Source organism: Orcinus orca, chromosome 3, assembly GCF_937001465.1.
Source record: "Orcinus orca chromosome 3, mOrcOrc1.1, whole genome shotgun sequence".
Lineage (NCBI taxonomy): Eukaryota > Metazoa > Chordata > Mammalia > Artiodactyla > Delphinidae > Orcinus > Orcinus orca.
In genome coordinates, this window is record NC_064561.1 from 123,326,636 (window position 1) to 123,352,800 (window position 26,165).

The window sequence follows — 26,165 nt, forward strand, 5'->3', positions numbered from 1 at the left end:
ATCCATGATCTCACTGATGGTACCGAGTAAAATTGAAAATTGCTTTAAATTTATGTCAGCTCAGCAGCTTCATCACCAGGCTGTTGGGTTGGAGTGTTGGATTTTTAAACATCATTTGAATCATTTCAAATGATCTTAACAAAACAAGACGTTATATCATTAATAAGAATACTTATCAGAAATAAGTGCCCCTCGATGGATGTAAATCAGCCTTCTGGGGCCATTTATAACTAATGAGAGAATTGCACTGCTTGACTTTAATAATTCACCAAGGAACAGAGAATAAGTAGCAGCAAACATTAATGTTATTGGACAGTTTCATACAGTTTATGTTTTGAAATAAAAGCGATATGACTTGATTCCTGCCTGCAACCAAAACACTTAAAAAGGAGTCTCTCGGGCTTCCCTGGTGGCGCAGTGGTTGAGAGTCCGCCTGCCGATGCAGGGGACACGGGTTTGTGCCCCGGTCTGGGAAGATCCCACATGCCACGGAGCGGCTGGGCCCGTGCGCCATGGCCACTGAGCCTGCGCGTCCGGAGCCTGTGCTCCGCAACGGGAGAGGCCACAACAGTGAGAGGCCCGCGTACTGCAAAAAAAAAAAAAAGGAGTCTCTCATGTTGTTGGCATCTCCAGCTGGAGAACTGGTACTCAGATGCCTTTGTTAATGAGTTGGCACCCTTCTTGCAATAAACAGGAAGCCAAAATATAAATACTTTAAACAGTGATCAAAACTTTGTATTCTATCATGTCCTTTGGCGTATGGCTATGAAATTCCTTATAAGCAAGCATTGTACTTGTCTAGAACAGAAGCTAAAGTATCTAGGAAAGGAGGGACCCTCTTTATAACCATGGATTTTTCAGAGCCAAGTAAGGGTTCTTTAATTGCTGGCTCCATATGTGAAGCTAAGGATAGAGAGGACCTCGTGTTTAGTTGTTAGCCCGAAGGCTGGAGCGGGGACTGCTCTGCTGTGGTTCCAAGAATGACAGAGACACTCTGCACCTGGAAATGAATGGTTACAGGTGGGTTCTCCCTCCCAGAGGAGAAAGGGGATGATAAGGGGGAGTCAGTGTAGCCCACGCCCTCTGGCCGGGACCCTTGGCCAGCTCCCTGTGCTCAGATGGACCTTCTCTTCTGCCTCTGCACTTGGCACTTCTCAGAAGCGTGTCTTGCTCCCCTGCAACCAGAGCCATAGGACTTAGAAAGCCACCTGCTCCAGGGGGAGCCCCTGGTCTGGGAGAAGATGATAAGGGTGATCATGTTCTTGAAATGACTGATTTGGGGAGGTAGAAGTGACAGTGGTGATCTGCAGCTCCAACACCCCCCACACACACTTTCTACCTGAGACCCTGAAGACAGAGGAGCTAAGGATGCCGCATGTGGTCACACACCATTAGCCAGCAGCCTAGACCAGAGCCCGTGTTGCCCTGCTTCCTGTCTAGTGTTTTTGTTCCCCCCTATGACTTTGCTATTTGACGAGCTTCAGGCTATAGAAGGATATTGACAGTAGAAGGTGATTTTTTGTGGCTGTGTGGAGACAGCCCACCAAGAGCATAAAAATAAATGTTGACCAAATATGATAATAGTGGTGATTCCTGCTACCTGTTGAGCACTTCAGATGATACCTTGCTTTACATGCACGGATTTTTAATCCTTGTAACACCCTTTGGGGTAGATACTTTGAACACCTCCACGTCATTGTTCAAAGACACAGAGCTAAAGGTACAGCCAGGGTGATAGCATTGAAATAGGTCTTCTGTATCCTTTTTGTATCCATTTGTATCCTTTGTGCTGTAGAACTCTTTACATGGAGAAAATTGATACTTGATGGTGAGGCTAATTCCTCACACGCCAGGTGGGCCCTACAACAGGAAGATCTGAATGGAGAAAGGAATGCCGTGGTGTGACCTCGGAAGTGGCCTTGTTGCTGTGGGATTTGGGGCTGGGGAGGCTGGATCCTGCTCGAGAAAGTGTACTCCACCTGCCTGGAGTACTTACCATCCAGCAAGCACTGTTCTAAGCTTGTTACTTACTCTAACTTAGTTGATCTTCACAACATGCCTGTGTGGTAGGTTCTATTCGTATCCCCATTTTACAGACACAGGAACTGAGGTACAGAGCCACATTTGGGCTCAAGGTGACCGCCTAGGAAGTGGTAGAACCAGGATTCAAATCCAGAAAGTCTGGTTCCAGACTGAATCACCCCCGAGGCTGCCTTTCTGGATGTGCTCATTGGCTGGAAGGGTGGGGCAGTGGGTTTGGTAGCAACCTTGAGAGGGTGACCGTTGAGCACACCTTCATCCTGTGCGTGAGCCAGAGAGGCCTTCCCCCAAACATTGTCCTGCCCACGTTCTCTGCCGGCACCCAGAATGATCAGACACCCCGCTTATGGGGGGTTGGCACGTGGGATGTGGAGAAAGGGCCTCTCTCTACCACGTGTGGGTGTCTTCTCCCGAGGCCCGTGGTCATCAGAGCCGTGGGAAATATTTGCTGTAATGAAGTCTGTTAGCTGCAACCACCTCAGAGAAATATGTGTCAGCACGCCAGGGTGCTCCTTTTTCTTGCCTAACCAAAACACAGTCTTATTTTTCCCCTCCCCTGATTGCCTGGGGCTCCCTTGCCAAGCACCTTTCTGTTTCTGAGCCACGCGGGTTCAAAGGGAGGTGCCCACGGCGGCACCTGGAGTCCAGGGCACTGGACACGTGCATAAACTGGGACAGGTCCCTCTTGGCCCACCTCGCTTAGCAGCCCTTACAGGTGAGGAGGTGGGGAACAGGCGGTTGGGATGTCTCAGGGAAGTGAACCTAAAGCTGTTTGTATTCCCAGCCTTTCCAGCACTTTTGTGTTTATTTTTAAGTGGCCTGGTCTTCTGATCTGTACTCTCTTCTTCTGAGTTCATCTCTGTTTACGAGGCTGCGCTGTTGTTAGAAGCTGTAACAATAAGTCCCTGTTCCCAGAAAGAGTCTTGGATCCTATGAACAAGGACAAGAGTTCAAACTTCCACAATGGGGTTTTCTGTGACCGGCTTGAACTTTGAGTCTGCACTGACTTCATCTGAGCTGCAGTGAGAAAAGCTCACTGGGCCGCCTCCTCCCACCTGGCACATTCCTGAGTCCTTAGGCCAGTTCAGTAATGCAGGCCGAGGCCTTGCCTGCCTTTAAGGATGGTTCCGAAGCTGCTGGCAGCTCCGTGTTGAACTTGCTTTTCCTCGAAGGGTGTGCATCCCTTTGGGAACTACACTTAAGCTCACCTGTTTTCAAAGCCCAGTTTGAATCCTAAATGTCTGGGGAATTCCTCTAGTTAATAAATGAAGGAAGTTTAAACCTGTCTGTGGTTTTGCATTTGGCATTCTCATTAGGGAAAGTTGCAAAACGCTGGGTGGCTTGATATCTGGCTGTGAGATCACTGAGACGGATAGTGTTTAATGAACTGGGCACGGATGCAGCATACAAATCTGTCCTGCTGACTTTTTAGATGTTAAAAACATCTAACATTACAAATGTGTGTGAGTGTGTGTCTGTATGTGTGTGTGCATTCTCAGCACACAGTATTTCATGGGTCTTAAATATTTGAGAGAAGTAAGGCACTAACGAGGGGACATTTTTGCTGCATGAATGAAGAGCCATGTTTGTGAATATCCACATGGGCATTTTGTTCTTTATTGCTTGTGTGTTCAATACATAAAGCCTTAGGCTGTGTCCAGTTCCTTCTCTGAGCTCACTGGCTTTCAGGAAGTGTGTACTGCGGACACAAGATAGGGCAGTTCAGATGTTAAGTCTGCAAGTTGTACCTTTGGTTGCGAAAGACCAGCGTCGGTGTGAGTGAAATAATAAAAACAGCGAGTTTGGACCTTTTCAGTGATGCTTTTAGAAATATGAACCAGCCTACAATAAACTTTGGCCCTTTAAATCATTCAAAAACTTTCTAAACTACCACTACTGCTTAGCAATGTTGGTTAGAAACAGAAGTGACCTCAGTGAGAATATAGAAGGTGTTGTGTTTTTTTTTAAAGTGAGCAATGGCTAGCATCGTCTTGGTGCCTGGGTAAATCCCAAATTAGGTCTTGGTTTTTAAGGATGAGGGTTATCTTACATCATTAGGCCCGTTTCATTGATAATATCCTTTAGTAGGTTATTAGAGATGCTTCACTCTGCTGAGAGCTTTGCAGGTACATCCGATGGCAGCGCACGCCTTGTGGCGTTTGTTTTGATGGGATTCTGGGTGAAGGTGGCTGCTGCTGTGAGCTGCTCCTGCCCTGTGCCCTCCAGGCAGTTCCTGGCTTGGGGTTTGGGCTGGCGCCCCTCTCTATGAGTCATGCAGCTGGCCTGTCCCCTGGGCCACGCTGGGATGAGGTTTCCGCTGCGCTCATGCTCACACCCGTCACCTCCTTAACGGCTGCTTGGAACCTTGGCACTAAGGCCCAACTTGAACATTAACCACTCCGTTTCTTCTGTCAGTAGCACTAATTGGGTCAGGTTTTCAGGGCCAGTGGAGATACAAGGAAAGAAAAACGTTTTTGCCATTCTTTAACTACCTGTGACTATTTCCAGATTAACATTTTTGTCTACTACTAACTTTTAGTTTATAAGATGATACCACATATATGTGTGTGTGTGTGTGTGTGTGTGTGTGTGTGTGTGTGTCTGTGCCTGTGTCTATATATACAGACTTGGTTCAAAAGGAGGCAATACCTAACTTAAAACAACTGTATTTTTAAAGTGACAGGTGTTCTCACGTGCTGATGAACATTTTCTTCACGGAAGCCACCAGTTTTCACCCTAATGCTATGTTCTTCTCCTCCATCTCTGAAATGACTGTATTCCTGGAGGGAATATTTGGATTCTCATGGTGGAGATGACCAGAAACCAGTTAAAAGTGTGGTCACAGCCATTTGTCTGCCTGTGACTTGCTTCTTCCACCTCATGCCCCATGGGCTCAGCTTTTCACTCTCTCCGCGTTTACTGCCCTGCATCCTGGGCTGTCGTTACTTCTTGTTTGCAGCCAGAGGCCCAGGGCTTCAGTCATCCCCACTGCCCTCCTCCGTGGTCTCTTGCCCCCTTGGTGTGTGGATACCCTCACTCCAGCCCTGTGGGCTCCATTCCTTGGAAAGACCTGGCCTGATGCCCATTGGAGACAGGCGCCTGGGCAGCCCCGCACCTGCGGCCTGGTCTGACACCTGGTACCAGCCGGTCCTGGACGTGTCTGCTCTGCTGCTGGTCCGGCTGAGCCTCCCTCCAGGCAGAGCTGAGGGCTCTCTTCTTGTGTTCGTTGGAAGCACACTTCCTAGTTGCCATCGTAGCTGGCAGCTGCACGGGTAGCTGGAGCCACCCCAGGATGGAAGGAAGAGAAGGAAAGCCGAGGCAGCTCCGGGTGAGTCAGGGCTCTTTGGAAAGAGGCTCGGAGAAGCGCCTGATGTGGGAAGCTATTCAGAGTCGCTCTCAGAGTCACTGCTGACGTCCTCATTTACTCGATTGGGACTTTTTCTTCTTTCTTAGCACTTCCATTCATTAACCTTAAAATTAAGAAAGTAAACTTTTTTTTTTTTTTTTTTGCGGTACGCAGGCCTCTCACTGCTGTGGCCTCTCCCGCTGCGGAGCACAGGCTCCGGACGCGCAGGCTCAGCGGCCATGGCTCACGGGCCCAGCCGCTCCGCGGCATGTGGGATCTTCCCGGACCGGGGCACGAACCCGTGTCCCCTGCATCGGCAGGCGGACTCTCAACCACTGCGCCACCAGGGAAGCCCCAGAAAGTAAACTTTTTATCGAAGCAGTTTACCTCAGTGAGTTGTACAGTGAATATTTCTGAGATAGTTGCCAAGCTTTCATGTGTCTCACTAGATGAATTTTATTGTTGTTAAATTTCAAACAGTTCTTCGCCGTGTCTGTCGTAGGGGATGGTGGGGTTGAATGTATCCTGACGCCAAAGACAGGGTGCACAGGCACTGGCTCTGCCAGGAGCTCAGCCCTCAGAGGAGGTTGGGTCGTGCCATGACCCTAAAATCTCAGCATCGGCAGCAACAGAGGTTTGGTTTTTCACCCACACTGCACGTCCGCCAAGGGCCGGCTGTGCCTCTGCTTCGTGTTGTCAGGGACCCAGGCGGATGGAGAGATCTCTGTCTGGGATTTTTCTGATTTCATGGGAGTGGGAAGAGAGCTGGACGACAAAGCACCAGCTCCTAAGCTCTTCTGCCCAGAAGTGGCCTGTGTCACTTCTGCCCGTGTGGGACTGGCTGAGCAAGGCCCGTGGTCAGGTCTGATGTCCATGGGGTGGAACAATATCATCTTCCTCGAAGAAGAGACAGAATATTTGAAAGTATAATACAGTCTTTCACAAGAGCTTTCCCAGAAGCTTCCAGTCAGGAAGGGACTCTTGTTCTAGTTGATTCTTGAGCTTACTTGGTGTTTTATGGGTTTGTGTGAGAGGCTCAGAAGGAACAGGTGGCATAATCCTCTCCGTTGATCGTGTTTGGGCCTTCTTAAGCTGCTGGAGGGGAACCTGGCTGATGGCCTTGTATCTTGCGAACAAGCAACAATTCTTTCTGCCTCTGTGCAGAAGGGACAAGAAAGCCTGCAGTTGCTGTAAGAATGAACATCCGTGCTCCCCAGTGCTGGGGCAGGCTGCCCAGCTGTCCACTTAGATGAGACAGAAGTCCATCCCCTAAGGGTTATTTATTCTCAGAGTTGGGTCACTTAAACAGAGGGCATTTGCAGTCCCCCTCTATGACACCAGGGAGTTCATGAAGCAGGAGGTATCTTGATTTTTATGTGTAAGGTCTATAAGTTTTTCGTTTTCCACCCTGTGTTACTTTTGTCCATTAAAACTCTCTGCTTTCTTATTGATCCTGAAAATACTAGTGAAGCTCACGTAACGCCTTATATTTTGCCAGAATTCATTATGAGTATGAAAAATACCTTCTGTTTAAAATTATGTAAAACAGTAACATTAAAAGGCATCTCTTGAAGCTCAAGTTGTAATTCCGCTTCAGCAAACCCGAAACCTTTGACACCCCACACAGTGCGTACAGGGCATAGGCATGTGGGCCCTGACTAGCAGTATCTGTGCTGAGTCACACCTTCGTGCCCACCATGGAAGTTGGTTCTTCAGTCTCTCCTGTTGGACAGAAAGACACGTAAAGGAAGACTTGCCTCGTGCAGATTTTTAGATGATGACATTTGTAGAAAGAAAAGAAGTTATAAAATGTGTAAGTGGGGGACTTCCCTGGTGGTCCCAGTGGTTAAGAATCCACCTTCCAATGCAAGGGATATGGGTTCGATCCCTGGTTGGGGAAATAAGATTCCACTTGCCGCGGGGCAACTACGTCCACGCCCCGAAACTACTGAGCCCGCGCGCTCTGGAGCCCACGCACCACAACTAGAGAGAAGCCCACAAGCCGTGACTAGAGAAGCCCGCGTGCCGCAGCAAAGGATTCCACATGTCACAATGAAGATCCCACATGACACAAATAAAACCTGACACAGCCAAATAAATAAATCAATAATGTGTAAGTGGGCTTGAGAAATCTTAAAGAATGGATCATTTAGAAAATAGGACCAGACAGGTGGACTTGTTGTCCCTGGTTGCTGATGCCTCAGGACAGAGTATAAAAATGATCCCTCTAGAAATGTGTGCTCAGAAAGCAAATTGATTGGATACAGAGGAGTTGGAGTGGGCATCGAGGAAGACACATGTGACCGGCCGGGACTGGTGAATTAACAAACAAACTTGACAATGAGCAGCTCCTCAGCGAGTGATCAGACCCGAAAAAAGAGGCTTGCTGAGGTGTTCTGGAGAGTGGAACCTTCACTTCTCTGGAGGGGCCACCAAGCAGCTGAAACCACCTCTGGGTTCAGTGGGAGAGAGAAGCATCTTGCAGAGGGGAGCCAAGCTGGGGTCAGGTAATAACTGGAATGCCTGAAATTACTTAGGGCTACTTGGTAAGTTCCTTGAGATTCCCTGACATTTGCAGTGGCCAAGGCCACCTGAGCACGTACTGAGTGGCCAGCTCAACTCTGGAGAAGGAGAATTCGGGAGAAATAAAGGCCATGTGGCCAAACTTGCAGTTTTGAGAAGCCCCGTTTTGCCATTTGTAGAGTAGAGATGACTGAAAGCAAGAGCTGATTTTCGTTTGTGGTCCAGAAAAACTGCCAGGACCCCGGGAGAGGCAGGGTCGAGGTTCTGTCAACTCTGGCAAGTTGGATTCCACGTCCTGTCAGCCTGACATCTTGGGCATACAGATTAGCTTGGACCTTAGAAGAATTTTGCAGATAAACGGCTGCAAGTGTACTTAATTTAGTGAATACTATGCATGTCCATCCAGATGATAGAACATGACTTGCTCATTAGAGCAGACCTTTCTAAAGTGGGGGGATTTTCGAGCTCCGTTTTAAGTTGCACCTACAAATGTGAAGACTGCAGGAAGGCCCCAGAGCGGGGCTGTCACCCTCCACAGCCCGACTTGCTCTGCTGCGGGAGGGCCAGTGTTAGCAGCACCCTTGGCCTCTGCTCGCTACATACAAGTAGTACCCCTCCCCACTCCAAGCTGTGACGACCGAAAATGTCTCCAGACATTGCGAGGTGTCCCCTGCAAGGCGGGAGGGATGCAGTCGCCCCCGGTTGAGAAGCACAGCTTGAGGGTTTGCCTGTAGAGTCAGAGGTGGGATGGAGCGGAGGGGTTTATCCATGAGGAAAGGATACTGGCAATGAGCAGGAGGTGTTGAGCACATTGAGGCTGTAGCCTGAAGAACAGTGTAACTATTAGTGTACTTGGACCCTCCTTTTAAACGGAGTCAAGGTGTCTGCATTTCCATAGTCAGTGTAGTTCAGGGAGGGACCAGGACAAATGAGAGTTTGCAGAACTTCCTCTGGTAGCTGATTTTTTTTTTTTTTTTTTTTTTTTTTTTTTTTTTTGCGGTACGCGGGCCTCTCACTGTTGTGGCCTCTCCCATTGCAGAGCACAGGCTCTGGACGCACAGGCTCAGCGGCCATGGCTCACGGGCCTAGCCGCTACGCCGCATGTGGGATCTTCCCTGACCGGGACATGACCCGTGTCCCCTGCATCGGCAGGCGGACTCTCAACCACTGCGCCACCAAGGAAGCCCGGTAGCTAATTTTTTTACAAAGATCGTGGAAGGTGCTGAGCTGCTCACGCCAGCGCTGTCTCTTCAGTTCTAACACCAATTGTGCTCCGAAGAGGAGGCCCCGATGGACTGGGGGCCCCGCACGCCGTCCTCCGAGGATTCCCGGATAACACGTGAGCGGAGGCGTAAGGGGGCGGCTGGTCTCCCTGCAGAGTCGCCCGTGCCTGTGATTTGCGTGGCTCTGCGAGCTGTGCCGGGGACAGCTGGTCTGGCTGTGTCCTGATGCGCGGGGCCACCCGTCGCCTGTCGGCCTTCTCTTCGGCCTCAGCGTCCGCTGCCCACGCCCCCTCCTTGCCCCAGCCCCAGGGAACGGCTCTGTGCAAGCGGCCCGCACCCGTGCGAGACCTCCTCCCAGCGGACGGACTCTCAGAGTCCAGTGTGTAAAGAAGCTCCTGGGGGCTTGTTAAAAGCGCAGTTTCTGGCAGCACCTCCAGAAGGTTTGGTTCAGTGTGTGGGAACCAGGAACTTAGGCTGTTGGAAACAGGTGGCCCACATCCCCCTCTAGGAGCTGGGGGCGTCCAGGGACCGCACTCTTAGAAGTAGCACTCTAGGGGGTCTTTCCAGCTTCTGGAAGGCAAAAGCACATGAATTCTACCTTCCTAATCCTCTTATCCTTCCGGAGACGCTGGGCTGGAGGCCATGGTGGTGAGCCTTCGTGGGACTTGTGCATCTGAGGGAGGTGGTAATAATGAACACGGATATGGGCCAAGAAACTACCCGTGGTGTGGGAGCAAAGTGCAGTCTGCTCCGAAGCGTATCGCTTGTTTGGGCCACATGGGTCAGTGTAGTAAATTTATTATTAATCACAAGAGTTCCTATTTTTTTAGTACTTACTGAATCACGAAGACTATGTAAAGTAAAATCCCTTTGGTGAAGGATTTCTTTAGCTTCCAGGATGGCCTCTCTCAAGACAGGGCGTCTTCACTGTGACATCAGAACGACCACCACCAAGTGCCCCCCGCCCCCCACCCCACCCCCCAGGCCCTGCCCAGAGCAGACTTCCTGCTCACTGCCTCACCAACATTTGGATTTTTTTTTAGGGCCAGAGAGGACCAGACAGACTGTTCTGTCTGTTTTTGTCTCTTTCTATATACACACACATACACTTATGCATATGTATGTATGTGTAAAGTTACTGATTCTGAGGTGTAGCCTCAATCATATTCCTCCCAAGTGTGATGCAGTAGGAATTACACAGCACCACCTACAAAGGATTCTCACCAAACATATTTAAGCTGAATCTAAACTAGCCTTTAAATTTAACCTCCAGTTTCTCTACAGTAGAGGATAGAGAACAAGTTTCAATGGCAACATGAGGAACTAGACAAATTGTGGGGTATCCTGTAAGACAGCTAGCCTGGTATCTTCAAAAAAGGCAATGTCAGAGGAAAAAATGCAGGCAGCACGGGTAGGTTAGGGACGGAAGGACTATTTTTGACTAAAAGAGACTAAAGACATAACGAGATGCAATGCATGAGCCTCGGCTGAGTCATGGTTTTAAAGAAACAGCTATAAAAATGGAGGCAGGGTAGGGAAGTTTGAGTGTGGACCCAGCTTTGGGATATGAGGGAATTATTGTCAGTTTTCTTGGGTGTGTTCATTTTACTGTGGTCACGAAGGAGAATGTCCTCATTTTTAGGAGGTGTATGCAAAAGTATTTAGGGGTGAAGTGTCAAGGCATCTGTGACTCATTTTCCGATGGTTCAGAGAAAAGATGTCTGCATATGAGTGTGAGTGTGAGTGTGTGTGCTGTGGATCTGCAGAACAGATACGGCAACACGTTAACCAGTGTTCCGTATGTGGTGTTCATTGTCCGTTCTCTTCACCTGATATCTATGCTTGCAGATTTTCTTAATGAAGTTGAAAAACAGAACCAAGGTGAGTAAGGTGGTGGTGGTCTTCAAAATGTGGTTTGCAGGGTCTCCTTCTCGGGCTTTGTTGCTGTTGCTGTTGCTGTGATGGTGGAGAGTGTGGGCGTTTGACGCAGCTGTGATTGAAGTGCGCTCGGTCTGCCCCACCTTTGGAGAAGCTGTGACCTTTGTTCCCAGGCTTCGGTACTGTAATCTCCTAGTCAACTGATGCTGGGCGGTTCTGCCTCACGTGCACTCCCTTCCCTTTGCGCTGACAGCACGAAGCTGCCAAGGAAAGGACCCCTTTCAGACCCCTTTCAGAGGTGTCAGCTCTGCTCACACCTCACCCTTCTTTTAAATATTAGGGCTCTTTGGAGAGCTATGTATGACGACTCCCATGGACCAACCGTTGGTCACTCCTCCTGGCTTTGTATTCTGACTGTGGTATATTACCCTAGGTTTCTGCAGGAGTCTCGTTTGTTTTGGTTTTTTTCCTTATTTCTTGCTAAGAGGCTTTCCTCTGTGGACCTTCGTGACAATCATAGCATCTTTTTCTGAAAGTCAGAGGGCTGTCCACATTATCCATCAGTGATGTGGTAGTAAAGCCAGGTGTCCTGGAGGGGATATGTGTTTAGTGGTCCACGGAGAGAAGATGTTTACATGGAATGTCAACAAGGGCCTGGTCTTACTACAGGATCTTTGGAGGAGTGGGAATCACAGTGAACAGCAGGGTGGTGCTAAGGAGCTCTGTGCTGAATCCCTGGGTTAACAAAATCTGTGACAGGGATCTGTCTTCCCATGATGTGGATGTTATCTCAGTACGTGACTTTCCCTGCACATCTGATATGACCAAACTGGGGCATTTTACCAGAGTACAGAGCACTGTAGAAGCCCCTTGCTGCACCTCCGGATTTTCCCCTGTCCCACCGACCCGAGGGCTTTTCTTGGATCCTGAGGAAAGCCAGTTTTTGTCAGTCAGCCTTGCATATCGTGGCTGTTCCTGTAATAGTAGTAATTAGTCGATTTGCTGGCAAGTCCAAAACATCTTATCTCCCTGTTGCAAACAGAAAAGTGAAGGCGTCCTTCCAGCCGCTCTGGTGTGGATGTGAGAATCTGGTATAGTGGAGGGGGGGAATTGTTTTAGTACAGATGGACAGGGGACTCTACTTTCTGAATTTAAGCACAGGCGTCCCTAAATAATCCTGCCTCGAATTTGGCATGAACCATTTTGCTAATAAGCCTGAATGTGCCCTCTTCCCTTCTCCTGAAGTTCCACATCCTTTCTCTTTAGAAGTTGCAACCTAATGGCATCCCTGACTCTGAGGTGAGCTTGCTGACCAGAACAGTATACGCTTCGCATATTCATTAAGATCCAAGTCACCTGAGAGGTTGTGGCAGAGTCTGAGGTTCTGCAAGAGGACAGCTATGTAGAGGTTTTCTATTCATATGGAAAAATTGCCATTAAACAGTAGAGGGGCCGCAGGGATTAAGAGCAGCTGGGCCCATCAGTAAACTGGCTTTCTCATCAGATGGGAAGATCTTGTAGAGCCTCATTCTCTCCTAACAAACAGACTCTCCACCTGTAGATTGAAAGTGTTTGTAAGCCTGGTGGGTGGGCCCAGCTTGCATGGGGTGGGGCGTCCTCCCGGGAGTCATCCTAGCTTGTTTCCTTGTTCTCATTCAGAATGATCACTTTCATTATACACGGTCTCCTCCAAAGCTCTTTTGTATTGGTAACGTTTTACTCAAAAGGCATTTCTCTTTGGAAATATTGGGGGGTGGGGGAGGTGAGAATGAGTGAGTGGGAGTAGGTTATACTTCTGGCCTAATGCTAATTTATTTTCCCCAGCTGAGCTCGTCAGCTGTGTTAGGCAGCAGGGAAACAGGAAGTAAGACCAGGACCTCACCCTCAAAGCCCACCAGGGAAGCTTTAGACATGAGTGACCTCATCCATCTCTAAATAGCCTGCCTGATCTTTTAACGGCCAAGTTTCTGTTATCCACGGTGCACTTCCGTCGGTTAAACAGTTGTCTGACCAGGGTCATCCATGTTAGGGGGAAAGCTTCTGAGGCCATGGAGTTGATAGTTACTAAGCACCTCCTATGCCAGGCACTGTGCGAGGCACTTTCACAGCATGTTGCTTATTTCTCACAACAGTCTTGTGAGGCAGGGTACCCTTTCATTCTTCATGTGTCCATGAGGAAGCTGAAAGCTAAGGTTCTGACGAGTTAGATGTCAATATGGCCAGTCTGTGGTGGAGCCCAGACTCGATGAACACCAAAACCCTTGCCTGCGGCATGCACACCACCTCTCCCCTCCCCAGTGCCACACACACACACACACACACACACACACACACACACACACACACACACACACACACACACACACACACACACACACACACAACCGTGACAGTGAAGCTCCTCTGTTCCTAGCTTTGCGCTAGCTAATTTTGCAAAATAGCATCTTGTATAAGTGCAGTGATGTGAGGATTGTTAAATACACTGTTTTATAAGGTAAGTAATCACCTCTAACTAGGATGTTAGCCAGCATGGTGGAGAAGCTTTGACACCCACTCCCTCCCTTCTTTCCCCACTTCCCTCCCTCTTCTGTAACTCCCCGCCCAACCATTGCCCACATGCCACGAGGCTCTTTGTAGTTCTTGGGGAGTTGACATGACCTCAGTTAATAAGATCATTCAGAACAGAGCCATGTGCCCAGATGTCAGACGTGAGCTGTGCGATTCTTCCTGACCTTGGTGGGCTGGGGGCGGGGGGAGGCAGGCAGTAAATGGGGCTGTGAGGAGCCCTGCAGCCCATTTCAGGGTTCAGGCCTCCCTGAAGGGGGTTTAAGCTGTTAGAGCCCTCTGGTAATGAAGCCGTTTGTCCTTGGGAACAGCATGAGTCCTTGTGAGATGAGAAACAATGCGCATGTTGAGTTTCAGACCTGGGGTGAATCGAAGCTCAGGCAGAGAGGCACATGTGATGAATTGGGACAGTTCAAGGGACGCATTCTTCACAGGCAAGTCTCTGTTATCAACAAGTCCCCTCAGTGGTAATGATACTTAGTCAATGGTCATTCATGCCTCTGTTTTGAATAATTTCCCCAAGTGAGTAAGTCATCAGTTCTTGGAGCTTTATTTTTCTTCTTTGCATTTTAACTTGTGTAGTTCATTTTGTCTAAAAATCACCTGGTGAGAAATGGATGAAAAATAAGTTTGGGTGGCAAAGTTTTATTATTTGTCACGGCGTTGTTTTCCTTTTTAAATTCTCATTTACCTCTGAAGCAAATACTCCCTCCTTTGTCTCTGCTAGTAATTTGATTCCCAGGAAATAAAGTTGGGTGTTACTACTCTCTACTGTTAAGCAAAAGGTTTTGAGGCAAGTTTTTCTAACTTAGCTCATCTAACACCAAAACAGCAGGCAGAGAGTCCTGTAAACTTTAAAAAAAACGCAGGCAGTCCGTTGATACAGTCACTGGCAGACACATCTTGATCTGTCTGGATCCCTGTGCTCTTGGACTTTTTCTAATAAGATATAATAGAGCAAGAGCCACGTCCCAAGAGCATGCAGCTGGGGCAGGAACCCCATGCGCAGCGTGCCCCCGGGTGGGTGCAGGGACTGGCATGGGCCCCTCTGTCGTGCTGCCGAGAGATAAGGGTAACCACAGACGCCTCTGAGAGCGCAGTGAGGGAGACCGACATCGCCGAGGACGGCGGCGTGTTGGCGGGGGCGCAGGATTCGCCGGGGCAAGGTTCTGTGGGCACGAGGGGCGCCGCCGGGCAGGGCTGCGCAGGGCGTGGGGCAGCTGTGCCGCGGGCGCGCACTGGGGTCTGAGCACTGGCCGGAGTGCGGGCGGCCGGGCGGGCAGGCGTCGGGGGCGGGGCCGGCGCCGCTAACCGCTCTCCTCCCCTCTCTCCCCCCGTAGGTGAGGCTTGCGGCCGCGCGGAGCTGAGACATGGCAGCATGACAGCCCCGGAGAGCGCTGCCCCACGACGCCGCCGGGACGAGGGAGCCCCCGAGCAGCGGCCACTGCCGGCCCGGAGCGCCTGAGCCTCCTTCCCGCGCCTTCCCCACCGCCCGCCGGGCTCGCCTGTCCAGTTCACCCCGTGGCCTCCCGACTCCTGACGTCTCGAACATCAATATGTGTCATGTCATTGTCACCTGTCGCTCGATGCTCTGGACCCTCCTGAGTATTGTGGTGGCGTTTGCCGAGCTCATTGCCTTCATGAGCGCAGACTGGCTGATTGGAAAAGCCAAGCCCCGCGGCAGCGCCGAGCCCGGCGAGCAGGGCGGAGGCTCCCTGGAGCCCCACCACCCCACGCTGGGCATCTACGCCCGCTGCATCCGGAACCCCGGCGTGCAGCACTTCCAGCGGGAGACGCTGTGCGGGCCCTACGCCGAGACCTTCGGAGAGATCGCCAGCGGCTTCTGGCAGGCCACCGCTATTTTCTTAGCCGTGGGCATCTTCATTCTCTGCATGGTGGCCCTGGTGTCCGTCTTCACCATGTGTGTGCAGAGCATCATGAAGAAAAGTATTTTCAACGTCTGCGGGCTGCTGCAAGGAATTGCAGGTAGGCGTGCGCGAAGGCGAGGGGGCCTGAGAGCCATGTGTGTGCTCGTGCGTGTGTGCAGCACCCTCACTGCTCATTCATTTGCTGCCACACTTGAGGAGGACGGTCTTCTGTCCGGTTCCAGGCAGCAGGTGCGCGCTGCCCTCATCGCTCCCTTTCCCTGTGTCACTCCCCTGAAGTGAAGGAAGTGTCTGTTCTCTGCTCTCACCTGCTCCTCTTCCTTGCTTATTTCCTCGGGTTCTAAGTTGCTGGGTTTTGTTTGAGTAACTACTCCTACTTTTTGCTTTTCCCATGAAATTCCCAGCGTGCTTTCCGCGTCGTGCGTCCAGGGAAGAACTGCGGTGTGTGAGGCCCCCCTGCCGCGGGCCCTGTGTGCTGGGATGAGCGTGAGCGTGGGGCTGCCACCCACTCTCGGCCCCATCCCCGGCCCCCAGAATGATTTCAGCTTTCGCAGGCGAAGAAGCTGGCTGGAAGGGAATTAGTATCAGCTGCTCTGTGTTTAATAATGTTCTGGTTTAAATTGTTTGTCTCCTGGAGACAGTTGTCAGAATGTTCTGTGCGCTCAGATCAGAAGTTACAAACTAACTCTTCCACTTTCTGGGAGTTTCTCACTAATGAGCTTGTTAGAAATCAGTGGAAAGAAAAGTATGAGCACTTTACAGGGATCCCAGAGGGGAGGCCGTGAGCTCCAAGGAAACTTCCATGGCCGCCCGCATTTTCATAGGCTGTTCTATGTGGAGCTGAAAAGCAGATCTGGAACCAAGAGGGTATCAGTCTGTCCACGCTCAAGGGACTTGTTCTGAGCAGCAGAAACACACACACACACACACACACACACACACACACACACACACACAGAGTTTGAAGACATCCTCAGGAAGCAGAGGAATAGACTTCTTAGGGAAAAAATTCACTTTTTTTTTTTTTTTTTTTTTTTTGCGGTACGCGGGCCTCCCACCGCTGTGGCCTCTCCCGCTGCGGGCACAGGCTCCGGACGCGCAGGCCCAGCGGCCATGGCTCACGGGCCCAGCCGCTCCGCGGCATGTGGGATCTTCCCGGACCGGGGCACGAACCCGCGTCCCCTGCATCAGCAGGCGGACTCTCAACCACTGCGCCACCAGGGAAGCCCCAAAATTCACTTTTTAAACAACCACAACCAAGGTATTTATTAATCTGAACTCTAACAGGAGAAATAGCAATCCACTTACAACCCTCACTGAAGGGCACATCCTGTAGCTGCGTTCACGGGGCTGCTGACAATGGAGATAAGCACTGAGCCTGGCATCCAGGCCTGTAAAGAAGCAGACCGCGAATGCATTAGCTCTTGCCTGCCTTATAGCAAACTCTTGAGCTCAGCAGGGCTGGCTTCCAAACAGGTCAAACAGCAGTTTTTTTCCCAAACAGCTGATAAGATGATGTTTTCTGTTTCTCAGACCTTAGGGGGCCCCATGTGTGTATGTGGGGGAGAGGGTAATGGGCCCAGAGAAATGACAGAGGACCTGCTTCACAGTCATGCTCTGTTTCAATGGGGGATATACTCGTGACAGATCTCAGGACCCCTCATCTCTTTATCTGCCGGGATCAACCGTACCATGAGACACCCAGGCACTCACAGGCACTCACGGAATTTGGGAGACCAGGATTCTGATTTTCAGCTTTGCTACTAACTTGCAGTTTCACTTGCGATAAATGCACCAATACTGTGGATCTTGGCATTCCTCTTCTGAAAGACAGGGAGATTGGAAAATATGATCCTGTCTTAGATTTTTGATTCTGTGAAGCTCATTGTCCCCCTTTTGATTCACTTCTCCAATCTGCAGTTCATCCCCTAAGCTTGGGTTTTCACTTCCGAGAAATGTTCATCAAGGTGGGTTTCCATCCTGGTTCATCTTTTTCTTGTCAGAAATGCCTCTCCTTTATCCCCCCAGGCACACAGTGCCTCGGGGGCATGTGCATCTCACAGCTTGCTGAGGAGTGTTACCAAAGTGTTACTAAAGCTTTTGAAAAGTCAAAATAAACATGTAGATGAAGGGAAGCCAGTTTACACAAATAATTAATCCTGTTGAGAGTGCTGGTTCACCAGAGAGGCGTATTTCTGCTCAGTTTGCCCTAACTATGTTTTATTTGCTTATCTTCGATGACTTCATGCCTTTATTATGAGTTTTGTCAATATGCTGGTATGCAGATGAGACTCCTGGTTTGTCATCCCTAGGAATGCTTTTCATCTTGAGAAACTTAGTGCTTTCCAGCAAAGGAAAGGCCATTTACAGTAGGGTGGGACATCTTGGGCCATACCACCACAACCGGTCTTTTGCAATCAATTTGCAGAAAATTATAGATGTCTTTCAGTCTCAAAGACTGTTTACATGCAGTTTTTAATAAGGTGTTACTCCAGTGAATTTAGTCTCTAAGAATGTGGATTAGCCCAACAAGTCTTCTGGTGCTCTTGTTTGCTATTTCACATAAATGGCTAGAGTGTTCATTTTGGCACAAAGATGAGTACATATTTTAGGTATTATTCATGCACTCCAGTGAGTTATTCTTGACTTTTCTCTTTCTCTCTGCCTCAGGCCTCTAGGAAGAAGGGCTGGGAGAAGGGAGCAGCAGCACACCCAAGATGCTGGGCTGTTGGTCATCTGTCTCCCCAAAGTCTTGATTTTTCAAAAAGAAATTTTTCTCCCCATCCCCTTTCACTTACGTTCCCCATGCATACATATGGCATCTCAAAACGTCTGAAATTGCTAAAAGTTGGCCAGAGGCAGAGATTCCTGTACAGTCAGATTCTGCCTCTCTAGGGGGCCACTGATCTAAGGCTAAGAACTGAAACACAAGAAAGTGGATTCTCTTCACCTCCCAGCCCAGCAGCACCCCTGAGAAGAAACCATTGGAAGGATGGACTGAACGCTGGTCAGCTGGCTCCCTCATGTTGGGGAGGGGGTGAGGGGCACATCTTTGAGGGCTCTCTCTCCAATAGTAGAGGTCTCCACCAGGCAGTTCAAGCCAGCATCAGTGGCAGCCGTGGCTCTTGAATCTATGGCTTAAGAGAGTTGCCCCCTGGGTGTCTGAAGCAGCTGGCTTGCTTTCTGTCCTCTTGGCCGGTCTCTAAGAGCATCTGGCCAGCCCCAGCCAAGGACTTGCTGCAGCTGTGAGCATCAGTCTCTGCTCTCCCCACAACCCTGCTCTCAACTCTGGATCCGTTTGACATTGAAACAAATGGTGAGAAAGGAGACTGTTGCCAAAGCAATGAAAGGATCCTTCAGAAAGATACTCAGACTGTGTTTCTTCTTACAACTTGGCATTGGCAGAAATGACATTTTTGTAAAATGTAACTGGGTGACAAATTACAGGCTATCTAGTATGCCTTTACTATGCCTAATCTTAAAGGCCACAGGCTCGCATAGCTGTCACTGTCCATAGTATAACAAAAACCATCAGAATCTTAGTATTTTGATTTTAGAAGTCGGGTGTAAAAGAATCTGCTACCTCAGTGGAAATCTCAAAATTTGGCTTACTTAAAAAAAAAATGAAAATACAACTATTGACCATTAAGCTAATTCAGATAGCAGGATTCGCCTTCAAGGCCTTACCTACTGGTGGGCACCCAGCTGACACTTCGGAAGTGCTCATGTACAAATGCCCTGGCTGTTCAGTAGGCGCTCTCAGCAGCAGTTAGAGCTCAAACCTCATCTGGCCCTGGATCAGCCCCGACCTCACCTTAAAGTGTCTGTGAAATGTTCACCAGTCTGCGTCATCTCTAAGCCTCAGTTTTCTTACTTGGAAAACGGGTATAATAGTAGTACATACCTCAGGGTTGTTTCGAGGATTAAATTAGATAATATATGAGAAAGGCTTTTAAGCACACATAGTAGATAGTAAGTGGTAGTAGCTATATGATGATTATTAAAGCATTTGTGCTTTCTTGGCAGGTGTTAGTACATTCTTTTGTGTTCCCTCCAATTGCTGCATTCTCAGGAGTAGAGTCTTTAGAACTGACCTTGTTCTGTCGAAACCAAATGTTAACTACATTGTGAAGTGCCATTCCTGGCCCCTTAATAGCCTGCCTTTGTTGGGACTGAAGAGCACAGAGCAGCCCTGTGGCTCCTACGGGCCTCTGGGTGTCCTCAGGCATTTTTTTAAAAGCTGAGTTGACAGGAAAACAAAGAGCTTCTTCCTCTCACTCCTCTTCCCCTGACCTGTGCATTCTCCATCCTTTCCTTTCTGGAGGCAGCTTCTAGCGGTTGAGTCCTGATTGCAGGTGGCTTCTCAGGCTCCCCTTGCAGAATAAATCACAGGCTGATCGGTCTTCACTGGGTCAGGACTCGTCTGGGACTTGGTAGAGCCAGAAACACACATCAGTTCATAGCCCTCTGGGATTCATTACAAAAGCTGGGGAATCGGCCAGCAGGGTCGTTTTCACCAGCTGCCTTCCTTAGGCTGTGACCTGGATGTGGTCCACAGTGAAAGCGTAGAATGCAAAGATCCAGGTTTTCCATGACAGCATCAAGCAGTTTGGGTTTGGAAATGCACGTAGGGCCCTCTTAGAAGTCCGCGGAATCCCCAGTGACTCAGGTCTGGGACGGGGCCACGGCAGTGAGCTCAGGAGTTGGCCCACTGCTGCTGGCCCAGGCTGTTCCCCTGGGGTTGCCACGAGGCTTGGAATAGCGTGTGAGCTTCTGGCCTGGCTGCCTACTGTCCTCCAGTCCTGCCTCGCCGGCTCTGTGCTGCTTCGTGTCTGGTTGGCTCTCACGCTGTCTAGTCCCTGTAGCCCTCTGTCTGTCTACACCGCGTTCAGCCCAGCAGGATGGCCTCAGCGAGCTGCCCCACCAGTCTGATTGGATAGATCGCCATCCATGCTCACTGGCATCGCTCTCTGCAGCGGGGACTCAGGGCCTGCTGTGCAGACTCAGTTTTCTTGGAAGTGAGCAATGATTGAGGGTGAAGGAGAACAATATGAAGAAAAGAAAGGGAAAGGAATAAAAGAAGGATCTTAGAGAGAAGACAAGGGGAGGGTTTTGTCTCTGCTGTGTGTAGAATTGCTTTGTCGTAGTCCGGCACGCGTGGGGAAGTCGGGGTGGGCATGTGAGATACACCATGACTGCTGTCTGGGTCTTGGCATTCTCATTGCTGTTTTTCAGAGGGTGAAAGATAACCACGCCTCAGCCTGGTCGCAGCATCCGTTTTGACTTATCCCATGCCCTACCTGTTCACTCCCGGTGACCACGTTGGTCACTGGAGAGGAGAGAAGTAAGAACAGGACTTGGGAAACGTGGGGAGAGGGGAAGAGATTCCTGACTCTTTCAGAGACCTGGCCCCATTTTACACCTGAAAAATTCACCTTGCTTTCTCTGAGAAGGTAGTGTGACCTTGGTTGCCCGACTTCAAAATACCTTCAAAGAAAAGACATGAGAGAAGTAGACGGAGCATCCCCTACTTCTCCTTAGAATGAGGCACCAGAAGCTTCTGGCTGTCCAGAGGAGGCTCTGGATTTCTGGCTCTCCAGACAGATGACGCCTCCACCAGAAGTCAGATGTAACCGTTCTATGTCTCAGTCAATTTAAGAGTACCCCTGATGATGACGCATTTACTCATTCATCAGCCTTGTGGAAAACTAAAGAATGCCAAAATGTTATAAGGCAGGCCAGAATTAAATTTCAATCCAAGGAGCTTTTATTGGATGCCCGATAAATACAAAGACCTATAGACTCAGGTCTACAATTTCTTGAGTTTCTGCTCCAAAACCATATTAGAGAGTCATTGCTTTAGAAGCTGTACCCTAGAAAAGCAAAAACAAAACAAAGTATCATCATATATAAAGGGAGCAAAAGAATTCAACTGTATCATTAGAGGAAAAACAAAACTACTGCCTAAGAGCAAGCGGACCAAGCACGCATTAATTTGAGTAAATCTAGGGACTGGGATATCTTTTTAAAGAATCAGTTGGAAAATCTCGAGGAAAATTGCAAACTCTCTTAAAATTCAGATAGAATATGCAGTTGATATGCAAATAAAGGACTTTGCTATGGTAACCACTTAATTGTAGACAGATAATCTCAGAGCCCTGGATGATGATGTTCCAATTCCAGTAACAAGTCATCACGTTAAGTATGGCTCTGAATATTTATACAAGTGGTTCAGGCACTCTGTTTTAAGAACTTAATGCAACAGTGGTGTTCTTCTAAGCTCTGACGTCACTTCAGAAGTAATCTGTGCACTCATGTGCCCAGGCACAGTTAGGCATAGTTATGAGTTCAGTTGTTGTATAGAGGCTTCCCAGTAGCTTTATTAATTGGCCCTCAATCTCTTTTATTAAAAGATAGCCCCCAGTACAGATGAAACCTAAAATACACATATTGAGAAAATGAAGCCAATATTAAAAACTTCAAACCAAAATACTCAGTGGCTATGTGTTCAGAGTTGAAGGACAGCCTCAGGGCCCTAGTGTTGAAAAGATGGCACTCGCTTTGTTGCAGGAATTATTTAACGTTATCTGGACCCCAAAACTTTAGCAGGCAAGAAATTTACTTACTGTCCTGAAAATTTCAGAGCTCAGTAACTATATTTTTTAACTGTCTTTTATTCTGCTATGCACTGCATTTGATTTTTTTGGGGGGGGGCAGCTTACTTTGAATTATAAGTGTATTTTGGTTAAACAGGAGCTCTTTCTAATCCTACATGTTGGATGAATAATTTGTCAAGAAATAGTTTATAGAGTTCTTCCAGTTGCATAGAAACAGTTTAGGAAACACCTTCTCACTTGGAATGCAAAGTAAAATTTTATCACTAACTCATGGGAAGGAATAATCTAAATTAGTTTGTGGGGATGCATCTTAACAGGTAAGAGTTAAAGTTTTAGAAACTGCCAGTGAAGTAATTTGCATATAAACATGAATCATTGCTGAGAAAGGTTTAGGGAGGCTTCAGTGTGGGAGAAACTGCATCTTTCTTGTGGATTGTTTCTCCACATATTCTAGGGGCATCTGACAATTCTTAATTGATGGTCATTAATTTTGAGTAATTGTAACAGAAACTTCCTCTGGGGGGCTTGGCTGTAAGGTCTTTTTATGACAACTATGCTCTGATTGTCTTCCAAAGAATTCTCTTTATTGCTTTGTCATCCGTTCTCCACCCACCACCCTGGAAGAGTATTTTTCTTGCCAATTATAATTCCATGGAAGTGTTTTTAGTAGAAAACAAGTACCCTACTAGACTCCTCCAGGGAGACGGTATAAGCATTAATACAAGCTTTAAGTAAAAAAATACTGACACCGATCCTTCACTTTTCTTCTCCTTCCCCTCAGAAAATCTTGTTGGTTAAAAACCTCTAATGTTATTGATCATGTACTAAAATGACATGTAGATATAATCTGCTCTGCAAAGACACTGGTTATCAGCTGAAAACCCTTTTCATTACCAGTGACCTCCCATTTCTGATCTGGCCTTCAAAGCAGAGTTTTTAAATGCCAGTTGGGCCCAGTCTAGCTTGTCCATAAACCCTTGAAACTTTAAAATGAGGTGCAGTGAAAACTCTTTACCTTTTCATTTATACAGTAAACAAACAGGCTTCTTAGAAAGATGTCCCCATCCTAACACACACACACCCCAGCGGCCTCTCACTGCCTTTGAACAAGGGCGTGCACCCTGCTAAGGTTTGTCAACTGAAAAAAAAGCACAACGTGAGAGTTGTAAGTTAAGTTTTATTGGGGGCAAAATGAGGACTATAGCCCAGGAGACAGCGTCTCAGATAGCTCTGAGGAACTGCTCGAAGAAGTGGCGGGGGGAAGGTCAGTATATATGTGGTTTTGGTGAAGGGGGAGCGTGCAGTCAGGCACACGTTTTTTGCAGAAGGTTGCTGCTAGTCTGGTGAAGGTTACTGCTAGTCACAAGGAGAAAATGTCTCTGTTAATGATTTTAGTACTTTTCTAGATAAGAGAAGATGCAAGAATTTGGGCTCATAAAATCTTCTCCTGCAAATATCTATCTGAAGGCCTGTCCTGCCAGTTTTTCCCAGAGCACAGAGTGCCTCATTCCTGATCTCCACCCTGAACTCCTTTCAGGGGGTGTTGAAGGTCAGCGGCTGCAGTGGCTAGTGACTTAGTCCTTGTAGAGGCAGATGGCAAGCGCCAATTTTTAGTTGCCACCAGTCCTCAGCGAAAACGAGAAAAATATGGACAATGTTGTAAGATTTCATAGTGCTAAATGTGTTCAATTTAAAGAACTGTCCTTTATTCTTAGATGACATCCTTTACCCTTTTTGCGTTAAAATACCCTTTTTTATGAAATGATAGTGAGAGGAGTTAACGGTTATTTTTAGTGTCCTTATATTAGCAAAAGAAAAACTACTGACCTCCCAGTAATTTTTCTGGAGATTTTGCTAGTGTCTGAAGTCCAGAAGCTTGGGAACCACTGTTCTAGAATATGAGCAACGGTGTGGATTGTGACTTTTTCACAGCCCTCTAATGTTCAGATTGGGGCCTGCTACATACACACTCGGCGCTCAGTAAAAGTTGTTCACTGACAGAAGCATAGTCTGTTCTGTGCTCACTAATCCGTGCTAGAAACTGTGAGTTTCTAGGCATTTGGAAAGAGTAAAGGATGTAGTAAATGCTGCTAAGTCTCAATCCTAGCATGTACTCTGCCCTCCTAGACAGAGCATAAATAAATGAGTCATCATGCAAAGAACCAATAAGAATCTTTCCAGAACTGGCAGTCAGTAAAACCAAATCCTGTCTGGGCTTTATAGAATAAATCTTCAATGAAAATTTGAAAAGCCTTAGTGGGCAAAGTGATTTCAAAAGTAGAGATTAACCAAAGGTGGCAGTTCTTGGGCAGAACTCCTTGATTCATGGTATAACTAATACTTTGTTATATTACTCTTATTTATAAATACTGTTCGAATACCCCTGACTCTGAATGGCTAACTGGCATTTTGGTACTGAGGGTAGTGTCTTGGCATCTGGAGAAGTCAAGCAGGCTGGAACCGCGTTGTTAATTTAGCTTTGGGGCTTGGGAGGCAAGGACCAGAACTCTTCTTGGGTAGAAGAGACCTGGGGGGGCCTCATCCTGGTGTCTGTAGTTGTCATAAGCAAGATTTGAGAGCCTGATGCCTTAGATTGAGAGCAGCATCCCGAATGTAGACATTGAGACAAGCAAATCTCTTGTTAGCACAGGATTAACTAAAACCTACTGCCTGCGTACAGGTAATGGTGAATGGTGCAAGGGTTCTGGGTTAGGAGGAGGTCAAGGCAGAGATCCTCAGCTCTGTTCTGTGAATTAAGAAAGGCTACTTGGGGCTTCCCTGGTGGCGCAGTGGTTGAGAGTTCGCCTGCCGATGCAGGGGACACGGGTTCGTGCCCCGGTCCGGGAAGATCCCACATGCCGCGGAGCGGCTGGGCCCGTGAGCCATGGCCGCTGAGCCTGCGCGTCTGGAGCCTGTGCTCCGCAAGGGGAGAGGCCACAACAGTGAGAGGCCCGCGTACCGCAAAAAAAAAAAAGAAAAGGCTACTTGGAGGAAGCGGGATGGTTAAACCGTGGCCCCAGCTGCTGGAGGAGGGATGTAATTTGGCGGCTGAGAATGCTCTCGGTGCTCGATTTTGTCTAATCAGCTACAGATGTCTCTCCTGGAAAGTTCATAGGATATGGTTTTTTTGTGGACCAGTTTGTGGACGGCATTAGTATTCTAGGTAGATGTGCAGTTTCAGATGGTTCCCAAGTGCACAGAATCTCAAAGACTAAAATGTAAACAGATGATACGGCTTACATTTTCTCCCTCTGGTCTGATGGGTTTTGTGCTTTATTTCCAGTTTTCTGCTCACACAGATTCTTCAGGAGAGGACATCATAGCGAATATTATGTTGGTTTGAGCTGTTCATAGGTGTTCTTTCTAGAAGTTTTTTTTGGCCAGTGGCAGCCATTCCAAGGTGACATCTATATTGTAGTAAAGGAGGCTGATGACACTCAGATTGTAATGCAAGAGAAGGGGTGGATGGAAATCCTTTATCTTGTTGTTGTCTTGCTGCAGGGTTAGCAAATCAACCTGCCTGAGAATAGGTGAGCCTTTATTTTTGTGCAGCCTTCCTCTCCCCGTCATCCCCTTACAGCATTCCTGTGGTTTTTTCCACTTGAGAGCTGTTCATCGTCATCTGCTCTCTAACGTCTCGTAGGTATAAGCAAGCCAGCTTTTGAGGATATAGCAGTCTCCCCTCTTCAGCTGCACAGATGCTTTTGTTTTGGAAGCTAGTCTTTGGTGTGCAGTAACGCAGCAGCCTGGATTTGAGTCCCAGCTCCACCACTGATTAGCTGTGTAACCTTAATCCCTCTGTGCCTCAGTTTCCTCATGTGCCAAATGATGATATTCATAGTACCAACCTCACAAGATCCTCTCACGGAGACAACTCTCATCTGAGTTATATTTAAAGTGCTTAGCACTTAACTGCTGCCGTTGTTATTATAACAATTATCATTATGATCATTAAGAGGTTCTGATCACCTGTGTAAACTTCCAGCTTTAAAGTATTAGTTGTGAATGTGTAAAATTGGGGGAGGATGTTTATAGCTTAAACTCCATGTCATCTTTGCTTGGCATCTACCATTTTTACCACAGAAGA

General features: G+C 48.2%; 2 protein-coding genes across 8 annotated transcripts in view; one reads left to right on the top strand and one right to left on the bottom strand.

The window, feature by feature from the left end:
* The window catches only part of LHFPL2 (LHFPL tetraspan subfamily member 2), a 190,030-nt gene that overhangs the window by 149,811 nt on the left and 14,054 nt on the right, over positions 1 to 26,165 (top strand). For 4 of the 5 annotated variants that reach the window (XM_033430074.2, XM_049707772.1, XM_033430081.2 and 1 more), the window contains one exon: positions 14,916 to 15,561. In XM_033430074.2, coding sequence (XP_033285965.1) covers positions 15,132 to 15,561 — 430 coding nt within the window. In that variant the 5' untranslated portion in view covers positions 14,916 to 15,131. Of the gene's footprint in view, positions 1 to 2,418; positions 2,756 to 14,915; positions 15,562 to 26,165 lie in introns of those variants that run through there. The other variant, XM_033430079.2, reaches the window with a different exon arrangement.
* Positions 6,965 to 26,165, bottom strand: part of SCAMP1 (secretory carrier membrane protein 1) — a 139,422-nt gene continuing 120,221 nt past the window's right edge. For 2 of the 3 annotated variants that reach the window (XM_049707761.1, XM_049707763.1), the window contains 2 exons: positions 16,770 to 16,852; positions 6,965 to 7,108 (listed from right to left, as the gene is read on the bottom strand). In XM_049707761.1, the coding sequence (XP_049563718.1) occupies positions 6,980 to 7,108; positions 16,770 to 16,852 (212 nt within the window). In that variant the 3' untranslated portion in view covers positions 6,965 to 6,979. Of the gene's footprint in view, positions 7,109 to 16,769; positions 16,853 to 21,305; positions 21,335 to 26,165 lie in introns of those variants that run through there. The other variant, XM_033430073.2, reaches the window with a different exon arrangement.